Source organism: Tubulanus polymorphus, chromosome 6, assembly GCF_964204645.1.
Source record: "Tubulanus polymorphus chromosome 6, tnTubPoly1.2, whole genome shotgun sequence".
Taxonomy (NCBI): Eukaryota; Metazoa; Nemertea; class Palaeonemertea; order Tubulaniformes; family Tubulanidae; genus Tubulanus; species Tubulanus polymorphus.
The window spans coordinates 13,977,297-13,989,327 of record NC_134030.1 but is presented as its reverse complement, the minus strand read 5'-3'; the positions used below and the strand labels follow the sequence as shown (position 1 = coordinate 13,989,327).

The 12,031-nt window shown below is 34.6% G+C and overlaps 1 protein-coding gene across 2 annotated transcripts; it reads right to left on the bottom strand.

Annotated features, from left to right (window-relative positions):
- Nucleotides 1-6,132: 6,132 nt before the first annotated feature.
- Nucleotides 6,133-9,352, bottom strand: LOC141907484 (uncharacterized). 2 transcript variants are annotated; one of them, XM_074797140.1, is made up of 7 exons: nucleotides 8,040-9,352; nucleotides 7,617-7,790; nucleotides 7,326-7,423; nucleotides 7,066-7,201; nucleotides 6,866-6,977; nucleotides 6,641-6,793; nucleotides 6,133-6,551 (listed from the first exon to the last, which is right to left on the bottom strand). In XM_074797140.1, the coding sequence occupies exons 1-4, from the start codon at nucleotides 8,105-8,107 to the stop codon at nucleotides 7,071-7,073; spliced, it is 471 nt and encodes a 156-aa protein (XP_074653241.1). In that variant the 5' UTR covers nucleotides 8,108-9,352; the 3' UTR covers nucleotides 6,133-6,551; nucleotides 6,641-6,793; nucleotides 6,866-6,977; nucleotides 7,066-7,070. The 2 variants fall into 2 exon arrangements, with proteins under 2 accessions (XP_074653241.1, XP_074653242.1); XM_074797141.1 differs by having other exon boundaries at nucleotides 6,641-6,743.
- Nucleotides 9,353-12,031: the final 2,679 nt, after the last annotated feature.

The window sequence follows — 12,031 nt, the reverse complement described above, 5'->3', positions numbered from 1 at the left end:
CATTGTCGGGTATTTCATGGATATTTTAACACCGGTCCTTCACCAACCAAAGCGCACAGACGACGTCAACCCGTGACAATGTTTCGCTGTTTGTCTCTTATAGTTTAGATATAGACACTTCAAATTGATATAGATACATTTCAAATAGACTGACGCGGGCTCGGGGAGATTTATATATAGTAGGTATACCAGTCACCCTGTGCGAAGATTCATTAAATCTACTCATCAATTGGCTCACCTTGGGCTAAAAAGGTGATACCTTGTTTTTCCGTTTGCTGAGCGTAAAGGTCGACCCCGCTAGTTTATACATCCATGGATGAACGTGGGTCAAGTTTGCCAATGATGAATATGGGAGAAATATATGTAGTAGATATACGACGAGTGATCCTGAGTCGTTTTATACGTTATATACTCAATCCAATTAGGTTTATGTTGGTTTTTGGGGAAAATATGTATAAGTAGGCCTGTTACATATACAACGAGTCATTCAATGTTAGGAGTCAGTGTAGTACGAGTTAAGTGTACTTATTTAGTGTACTCATACTAGATCACGAGTCATCCTATGTGATCAGTTATTTGATATACTCATCTTGAATAGGCTTTGAATAATAAGATACTCATTTCAAAATTGGCTGACGTTGGGGTAAAAATGTATGTATATACATATTAGTTATACAACGAGTCATTTGATTGTGAGAGTCATTTATTATATACTCATATCAAATTAACATACAGTCATACATCGATTTAACACCATCCTTGGGGATTGCCGATTTTGTCGGTAAATTGCATCTGCTGGAAATCAGACTTTAGTTCAGGTTGATCAAATACCTAATATACCTGCTCAGAACGATCCGTCGTTATTGTGATGGATTATGGCCGATTATTATTATCCAATTGTACTTTTTTTAGAATGAAATTTATATGTAAATCGGCCTTTCACAAACTTAAAACAAACATACATTTATGATACCCCTTGCTCCGTGAGAATAAAACACCGAACTAGGTTTGCCGTTACAGCCAATATGAATAAAAGCCACATCATAATCGATGTCAGATGGCAGACATCTCTTGAATGGATGATCGACCGGGCAAAATAGTTGCGCCACGAAAACCAAGAACTGTATGTCAACGCGATTGGATTCGAATCCTTAATTAGGAAAGGATTAGTACTATTAGCCTGTGTATAAACGAATGATCGAGGACCACAATTCTAACTGCCACGATTGAAATAAAACGTATGCGTCTAGGAAACTCAGACGGACTTAATCGCCACGAGGTTACTCAGTGGGCGGAGTTCAACAAGTGATAAGACACGTGTTAGATCACGTGATAGATAAACGACGCTGGCTCTCATAAAACATTTTCATTTCCTACCGTAAAGAAATTCCTTTATGAATCTATCGCTGATCGAGTTATACTTACTCTACCTAAGGACCCATTAATTATTATAATTAGAAGTTGTATATTGGCGAACAGTTAGGTCTCAAACTTGTTTTTCAGTTAACTTCGACGAGAGATTCCGGTTCTGAGGATAGATCTACCTATTTATACATTTTTGAGCATGAACAGATATGTTTCCGTGCGTCATTATATACTAGGAGCCATTGGTTTTTTTACCCAAATGGATTTTCTTTAATTTTTGGAGAAATTCTTGTGAAAAAGTGTTGCACTCAAATGGATAATTATGTTCTAGGAATCATTGTGTATACCGGTATTCACCTTGAGTGAACTGACATGATTTCTGTACATTATTCGAGCTCATATATATATTTAAATATATATATACATATATACTTGACTGTGGGTCAGTTCAGGAGTCCTATAATCATCAATGGATTTTCGCTTTTGAAGATATTCAATTTAAGCATAAATATTCTATTTTTTTTTTTTCAAATGGACAAACTTAGGTCTGTGAACAATTATAATTGAGCAGGAAGATCTGCATACCTGTTTTAGTTGTATTGTTTTACTAGAAGAACATTTGTTATAAGGAATATGTAGAGCAAAAGAAGCAATAATCATGCTATTCTGCAGTACACCACATGTTGGCCACATTTTATGATTCATGTCTTATTTTAGGCTAGAAATGATACCTGTTTCCAAACATGACGGAACTTTTTTGCGATCATTTACCGTAAAGTACATGGGGGCGTGAGTTTTCGACTAACGCTTGAGTTCAACCTTGGTAGGCCGTATAGGCGTGAGATAAATATATAGTTAATCAACTTTCAATCTCAAAATTGCCCGACACAATCACACAACAACCGATATCAAAATCAAACCTTGGTAGGTTTGTAAGGGACACCAAATCCAACAAATCAAATGATATCTACCAATCAAATGAATAACAGGATGAATCCCAATTTTAAGATCAAAATATCATGAAGCTGAAAATATGAAATAGAACAGGTGGTTCATGTATTGGCTGCATCCCTTTTGATATCCACTACACGAAGATAAACAAGGGATTTGAATTTTGAAATCGGAAATGCAAGTACATAAAAGATGTCCATGTCTATGAAATCGAAGTGCAGAAATAATTATCATACTTTCTTTCGTATTCGTTTTCACGTGTATGCTGGTACATCTGCGTATTCCGAATGGATTGAAGTCTTCTTTTGAGTAGATCATGTAGAATGTTTTCGTTGAATATGTTACAACATCACTTATCGCACAAGCCAATATTATCTAGACGAATGCGCTACGTCTACGTGTGATTCAATCGGAAATGTCTACTATTACTTCGGTTAACTAACAAGACCGTGAATGTCAAGCATAAAGCCCTTGCTTCACTGATCACAGAGACAGTCGGGCCCTCAATTTAAACCACCACGAAAATCTCGAAGTCTTCTTTAAAAACACATAAAACCGATAAATAAAACATATTTTGATTGTGAAAATAATTTTGTAATGTAGTAAAATGAAAAAATAATTTATTATTATCATTGTACTGAATTTTGGCTAATTTCTGTTAAATCTTGTCGGAAATGAATACTGATGCGATCTTCAAGTATAGCCCTCCGCGTCAGTGATGGTGATATCCTTGCGCCATTTTGAAATGGGTCATATTCGAGAATGCGTCATATATGTATATATATGTATACGACGCATAACTGGGCCTCAAATCAAAACCCCCTATGTCGGTTTTAAGATGCAGGCGCGTATCTCGGGTAATGTCAAAATATATATATATATATATATATATATATATATATATGCATGACCGGTGTATATATATATATGCATGACCGGTGTATATATATCATTATTGGGATTGGGATGTGTAGCAATCTAGAGCCTTATTATTCATTCAATCATATTATTAATTATTAATATTATATCATAATATGCTTATCATATCAGATATCTACTTATTTTCCGTTCATCTTGTCTTATCATGTATTATCTATTGCATTGACCTAAGTAGATGTTCACAATACCTAAGTATTATAATTTTAGTGTATTGCATTGTATCGAGTTATTATCATTTAGGTATATCATGATTTTGCCCTTTACTTATAACATACATGTATATTTTTCTCGAATACTTGTATTTTCCTGAGCATGAGGTATCTACATAGCTTTACATTTAACGTATTTGTTTATTTTTTTATCTGATGTACTTTTTGACTTTGTAAGCGTATTCCTTTATGTGATATAATTCTTGGTGCTCTTTTAGATGGTTTGGATTCTCTTTTTGCTTTCGGGGACGAAAGCCTGCTGAACGTAGTGGGGGAGGATGTAACAACACTAAATTATTATTTACGATTTCTCCTGTTTTATTGAAGATTTATATCACATATTGGGCATCACTTTTATCAGTATGAAATAACCATTTCATACATCATATTCAATTTCATATTATCTGACTTTTTGAATATCAACTATTTAGTAAATCAAAACAGTCATACTCAAGCAGAGCTGACTCGTCTTTGTTTACAATACAACTCCGATAGAAAGTGACATCTGACTCGAGTGTGTTTTTATTAGAGTTAAAGGAAACTACTTCAAACAAAAATCAGTCCATTAGTGGACCAAACTATTAGGCAAACTTTCACCTATGTAAACACCACTGTAGCTTGGTTTCTACCCACCAATCGTTTGCCTGGTCCAAGAAGGCGGAGCCAAAACCGAGAAGGTCCAGCATAGACCGTTTTGGATCATTCTGGTTTTGGACTCTCAATAATAAAGAACGACTATTATATATCATCGTGTTTTTGGTCTTCTTGGACATTACAGGTAAGCAAACCGTATAACTTGAGTTAAGCAATATTTGTACTAAACTAGTAGTACAGTGTATATCTTTTAGGCAGATTAGTTTTTGTTTTGAAACCTATATCATGTGGGCCATTATCTTATAAATAATATTTGTAATCGACATAATAAGACTATAATATTCATTCTGGTTTTGGACTCTCAATAATAAAGAACGACTATTATATATCGTCGTGTTTTTGGTCTTCTTGGACATTACAGGACGTTGCAGGTAAAAGGAGGACGAAACCAGGATCCCAGGCTGTGCGACTACCGTCTGACTAGATTCCCCGTCTAAGTCCTAAAGCGTTATGTTATAAATCTAAAGCGTTATTATACTAAGGTAGAAGGTCTCCAACGAGCTCCAGTTGCTCGAACATGTGCCCAGATATTGGAGTTACCAGAAACATATGACGAAAACGTCGAACTGAAACAGGAATTCGATAATATTCTGCAGAGCAATGTTTTGGTTATGGACGTCGCATAACATTATTCTAGAAACGAAATGACGTAATCCACGTAAGTTCCATATGTTCAAAGTTTTATCAAAACGTGTTTAAGTTCTTTTGTTCAGGCCAAAAGTGCTGTGTTTATTTCTAATATTGCCAGCCCTGATGTCGTTTCTTTTTTCATAGAATTACTTAGTGACGATCTTATTAACTATAGAAGTAATTATTTATGCAGTGCATTTAGACCAGGTTCTACAGTTCTCGGTTAAGTTTGACTCTCGAGTTAAAACATTGGAAATATTGAAAATAAACCGACTTAACTCTCGAGTCAAACCTTACCGAGAGCTGTTAAACTTGCTCCTTATATATGTCGTTTCAAATCAGGGCATCAATCATGACCAAATACGTTTTTTGTTTGTATTGAAAACAGGGGGATTTGGGGCCGCCACTTTTCTACTGTCAAGTTATGTTTTGTCTCGAAATTGTAAGACAATCATCTTTAAGTATATATTGATATATTGTATTAAGTCGTGGATAATGTTTTAAGGCTTTTAAGAGAAACTTTGATATTTCGATTGAAATATTCAAATATCTTCACTTCGTTGCGTTTTCGTTCTTTCATGGTGTCTCACTTTCAATGAGCTGCAAATGATTACGTAGTCCGAAAGTGTCATTGGCACGTATTCGAACACGATTGAATTATAAACTGTCAAAATTGCTTTTTCATATAGAGATACATGTGGAACCTCGTTATAACTAACTGGGATACAACGATTCTTCGGATATAACATATACAAAATTGTGTCCCACATCAGACAATTCGATTGATTTCACACAGGATATGACGAAATATCGGTTAAAACGAACAAACTTTTCTGGTCCCCAGAAGTTCGTTGTAACGAGGTTCCAATGTATGCATCTTCACCTGTCGTGGGAATCGAATTCACTAAGCTAAAGCCGTGTTCCCCGAACCCCTTGACCTCACGAGTCGTTGGAGTCGTTACTAGCCGACCAGAATCCGCTGTTCCAATCACAGCGCTTGAAGCAAACGACATTATAGACTTCTGGTGTATTCCCGTTAAATGGACTAATCAGCGTACAAGGAGGTATTTCAGCCAGTAATGAAATCACGCGTCATGAGGCCAGGGGGCTGGTAGAAACGAGTTTGTGGAGCGATACCGGACCCCAGGTATGCGAGGATGAGAGATATGTGACTTTTCCATTAGACAACTTCTTTAACAACCGCTTCATAGAACTTTCTCATAATGAATTTAATCAAAAATACATCTTTATGAACCATACGCAATTTTATTCTGAAGTATCTTAAGAATAGCGGATACTGGACTACGCTTTCGCAGATAATTCTCCATATACATTGATGGTACATGCATTCTATTTCTGAGACACCTACTTGAGATGGGGCCGGATATCGAATTAAAACATGGGTAGTGTTAGTATGATGTATTACTAAGCCCAAACAGTCGCATGAAATCCATGAAAAATTACAATCATATAATCATGAAAATTTACAATTACATCATATCATAGATATATTTGAATCTTCGAAATACACTAGAACAGACAACACATACACCCTGCAGGACAGATACGTATAAAAATGAGTCTAACGTGTATGCTCTCAGAATTGAGTTAATAGCCAGTCAAGCAAAGAAGCGGCTTCTGGGGTTGATGTCGGTCCTGATTGTTGTCCCTGCCACGTTAAAAGATCAAACATTGCTGAAAAGTCCGGATCACAGCCTCTCAATTCATTCAGCTTACAACAAAATTCCTCTCGAATTTGCTGAAGTAGTCCACAGTCCACTGGAAATTTTTAGTCTATCGTGCCTGAAAATATTATTTCGTATTATCAAGTAGTGATAAAAACATCGGAAACTTAGAAACCTATGCTCATTTTTATACGGCGTATTTCGTACCGTAATAATCCGGCGAGAAGTATAATAGATCAGGTTTTCCGGGTGGAACATCCACATTTCGTTGAGGCCTGATGACATGTGTATTCCACTCCTGCACGAAATCCTGAAGATCGGCATTTATCAAATCAAAAAAAACAGTATCTTAAGGTTTGGCTGAAAAATATTGGAGAAAGGGGAATTACTGCGTGGATCGCCAAACGCTTTAAAGGCCGGTATTAAACCTACATGTGCACAACGTCCACGGTACATAGACTTCCATTTTCCTCCATATCTTTAAATATGTTATCCAAAACTGGACAACTTCATTTCGAAGACTTCGCCACCATCGTTCAATGCTCTTAAAACAAAGAAAAATAAAACAATTGGTGAGTTTTAAAATATCTCAAGTTGGTACTAGCCCAGAAATGGAGATTGTCCAAATCTACCTATATTAATGACTCCTCGTAGATCTACCCACAAGAACGCGCGTTTCGTCGTCATATTCTGCTCTAAAGGCCTTCTGAATCGCAGCAATTCTGCCATTTTCGCTTCCAGCGTCCATACGGATGCAACGAGGAACTGCTGAATGAAGGTATAAAGATGACTGTTAGAGTATCATCTTAACCGACGATTGATAACAGATAATTTATCCCAGGCACATATAATTTCGGCATATTGTGTATCTATGTATGACTATTCTATCTACCTTCAATGTCCTGAACGAAATCTAAAAAGTACCACGCAACCACCTCTGGGTCATTATTAGTATTTCCAACTCTTAACCAAAGGATTCGTCGGGAAAATCTTTTAAATATAGACTGTGTTTATGTACATATTCGACAAACCAAATTCTAAGCATCCAAGAAAGCAGTTCTGGAAAAAGCCAGATTGTAAACGACACATCTCATTATTTACTATCGTTTACGTATTTACTATTCTGCTGTTGATATGTGGAAATAATATCTTTAAGCATATATAAATTATATATTATGTTTACCCATCTATACACCCATGAATCGGGAAACCAAAAGGCTTGAGCTTGTCAAAACCATCGAGATGGACACGATAATTGGGACCCTTGTTAAAGTAACGTCGTCGCCTTAAAACTCCATGGGTCCTATTCTGTACTCCTTCGAAGTCTAAATTCTGAAGAATATTGGAAACTAGAGACCTAGAAGTAAACAATAATATAACAAATGAGTGAAGTGATCCAGATCTCATCTTAAAGGTCTTACATCAATCAAATACATATTTATACGTATGCTGGCCGATTCGAAAGTTCTTTTTGTCAGGAGTAACAAAACTGATAATTCTTCAATTTGGCCAAAAAAGATTTTTCGAGAAATTAATTTTTTTTAGCGCCTTCATTTATCATGTCAGGAATTAACCGTGTAGGGAGCCACCCGATTATACATCTTACGTAGGGGCTCTTATTACGTAGCGTTGACGGAGACGTTGTGACATATAGCACGATATCCCACGCAACATCTGCTGTCAGCCAGCTCAACCAGAGAACATAATCTCAAACCCAAAAGACGTATTTTCAATTTCTATCAGTTATAAGCATCACTTCAAACCTAACCTATTCAATTGTCGTTTGAGGTGGTGTTCACTGAAAGTTGAAAATAAACAAGACGGTTTGTCGACTGGACTAATATATTATATCACTATAAGGAGTAATATTAAATAAAAATGGTAGTGCCCATACGTAGCTGCAGACAATTAAAATCTATTCTTAGACCATTTTAATGTAGGCCATGGAATTTTAGTGATCAATAAGTAAATGTGAATCACAAAATATTTCACCGATTATCAACTAAATTGTAATGTATGGGAGAATTCGAATTTACATAGATACGTACGTACCTAATAGTTATTCCAAAGTTAAGTAACATGGTAATCCTCATTTCTGCATTAGTGTACCCATCTGCAAAAAACTCCCTAACAATATCATCAACTAGAGGAATCTGTTAAGATCATCAACAAGATCAACAACAGAATCGACCGTTGAGCAACTTGGTCTTTACTACGTAAAAGGATACAAGACCAAACGGTGTCCAACCAAGCGTTCCGTGCACGAGTACGTATGCGTATGTACATAATTTGTATGTCAGCATCTGGAGTAGACACGGTTCCAATCCTTTTACTAGCCAAAATGCAATTTCCCTTAAGCTGGGGGCGCCAAAACGAAAGTTCGTATTGGCGGGGGCGCCAAAAAGAAATATTCTCCGATTTGGCGCGCCAAAACGAACTTTCAGAGAAATTTCGATGTTTTTCGTTGTTTTGGCGGGGGCGAGAAAAGAGAAAATTGGACGTTTTTTCGTTTTGGCGTTTCTGGCGTTCTGGCGCCCCGATTTGCGTACAGGAAAATTTTCGCTATGGCCCTACAGTCACCATAGTACACTTATCAGTCAAGGAGAAATCGGTATACCAAACCTACGTACAGCAAAATTTACAGGCCTACATCATGATTTCTGGTAGGCCTATACAAGTCGTGACCACACGAAGGTTTTGGATCTAGGCTTGAATAAAAATGTCAGCAGGTCAGACAAGGCCTTAGCAAAATGTAATCACAGGGTTCAAATCAATTAGTCGTTCTGCGAGTGAATACTTCACCGTATTGTTATAACAATATCGAGTGAATAATGCATAAACTGAATTACACTTTAGACTAGTCATGACCAAATCCTATCCATGTGATAATGGTACCAGTTATAGTACATCAGTGAAGGGCCGACGAGAGGGAAAAAGTTATGTTTGTAGTACGTAGGCATGGTAGGCTTATCGTACTTCAAATACGTCATCTCGGTCTGCAATAAATTTCATTGAATTAGATTGATTGACGACCTCATCTCGGTAAAGTGAAAAGAGATCTTTCTACAAAAATATCCGACAAATTTTGTAAAATATGACTCCAGCAGGTATTTAATGCTGATATATGATTTCAAGCGTTAAAATCGATAAGGAATAAATAAATATGTTATTTTTCATGTCATCTCGGTTCATCTCGGTAAATTGCGTCGTCTCAATAATAAGGATGACCAACTGACCAACCGGTATATTGTTGTCCCAGTACGCACCAACAGGCACAGGCCTAACACGTTTTGTCAACTGTGTGTTTCGTAGTAGGCTATCGATAATCACCTGATACTTTTCTGTCCCTTTTTTTCTCTGAAGCTGAATTTTCTGGATGTAGTCGAACGAATATTCTAGACCTGCAACTCAGCGAACTTGATTTACAAATTTGATCAGTTCAAAAGTTATCTATTGACGCCTTTTGGTAACATGAGTAATTGGAATATCACGGGTTCAGATCAGAGGACGAGAGGACGACACACCAGTCATCACCACAAGTAATTTTTTTTTTCTAATAAATGGGAGATAGAAAGGTATTCTTAGCGACAATAAATAACAGAATAAAACCAGCAAAAAACAATTAGAAATAAAAAAGTAAGTCGATGTTACAAAAGAAATTGAACATAAATATTGAAATTAGAAAAGACATAAATTAAATATGGAGAGAAAGTATCAGGCAATTTAAGTTACTGTAATGTTAGTACAACGTGAGAATTTAAAGTATTTTTACCTGATAAATGGGTTTCATTGAGTACAGAGGAATTAAAAATTTTAGAAGGATTTAAAATAATTTACCATGGAAAAAATGAAGACGGGCATCATGATTTAGAAGTTGTTGATTAAATAGATTGAATATCTTAATTAAATATTAAGAACCCGAAATGACTTATCTGGACAATTTAATTGCTCCTCATAGATAGACAAAAGTAGTGAGAAATTTAATTGATACAAAATAGAAATATTGATCAATGAATTAATTTTTTTTTGCTTTTTTCTAAAATTTCAATCCTTTTTTTATAGCGAACTTTGGAATTTCAACAGTTGTAGTTTCAGAATTATTAATATCATAAATTTTATTTTATTTTTTATACCAACTTTATCCAATCAAAATGAATACAATTACAAATCCACTAGTAAAATATAAATATTTATCAAATATTCTATTGTCAGAAGGAGTAGAAATAACAATACCATAATCGATTTAATTGCTAATTGCCCAGACCATTCAATTTGTTTTTGAGTTCTCGGTTTTTTCTTCACAGTTAATTCCTTCAATTCTTTCGCCTCGCTCGTTTATTGTAGAACAATTTTTACTTTCAATATTTGAAAATGTTATAACTCCAGTTTTTCCACAATTTGTTACACCAGAATTTAACATATTATGAGGCTCAAATATAAATAATTCCTAATTCATTTATATATTTTTCATTTTACTTGATAATATCCATTCATTAAATTTATCTGGCCATCCAACCCATTTTACTAATGAATATTTCTTTCTTTTAACAGTTTTTGTTTTAGTACTTTTTCAATTTCATATTCCTGGTCTCGATTTTCAGTAGTTAAACTTAATTCTTCTTCATAAAAATACCCATCAACTTCTTCACCATCTAAATCTTCTAATTTATAGACATATGGTTTTGTTGCTATTACCTTTTTTAATTTATATATTTCTCTAGTAGAATTACGATCGTATCCTTTATCAAATATCTTTTTATACTTAGAAATTCTTACATTCCGACCAACTTTAAATTTAGGTTCACCAAATCATCTATAAGAACTGCCCCATATAAATCATTCCAAATAATTTCAGCATTTTCAGGTTTTCTAGCATCAATAGGTTTCATTCCAATAGAAGAATGATAAGAATTATTATAACTTTCTATCAATTTTGGTAAAACATCAATCCATTTAAAAGTATTATTTGCTGTATAATATTTCCACATTCTAGTTCTTAATGTTTTATAAAATCGTTCAACAACTGCTGCTTTTTTATCCGATTTTGTTGAAAAATATTTAATATTATGATAATCTAAGAGTTCATGAACTAATGAATTATCAAATTCTTTTCCATCATCAAATTGTATTTTTTCTGGTTTTAGTTTATCACCTGAAAGAAATTTTTTTTAAACTAATGATTTTTGTGCAGCATCTTTTCTGTAAAGTGGGAAACCCCATACATAACGACTAAAAATATCAATTTTATTTAATATCCACCAATAATCATCATTATCTTTCTTAACATTTTTCATATCAATTAAATCTCCTTGCGCAATTGCCACTGTTGATCTACATAACTTACCATAGTTTTACGAGTTTTATATTTACTAACAATTTTTTATGTGTTGTATATGTTGTTTGTTCTAACATAATTTCATTTATATCTTTATATTTAACTAAATTGTGTGGGATAATCTTATCTAATTTATCTTGTTTTACTTGGTGCCATATATTTTTCACAGAAGATGAAGCAACCGAACTCTCAGGGTTATAATATAATTTTCTTATAAGGAGTTTTTTTTATTCCTCATTTATATATCGTTCATTTTAACTTTA

Bases quoted from the DNA above. Each gene is read 5' to 3' on its own strand.
- LOC141907484 (XM_074797140.1), bottom strand. From the start codon at position 8,107: ATGTTGCGTGGGATATCGTGCTATATGTCACAACGTCTCCGTCAACGC. The intron at 7,791-8,039 runs GTAAGATGTATA...GTTTACTTCTAG, and splicing joins TACGTAATAAGAGCCCCTAC to GTCTCTAGTTTCCAATATTC. The intron at 7,202-7,325 runs GTAGATAGAATA...ACCTTCATTCAG, and splicing joins TTTCGTTCAGGACATTGAAG to CAGTTCCTCGTTGCATCCGT.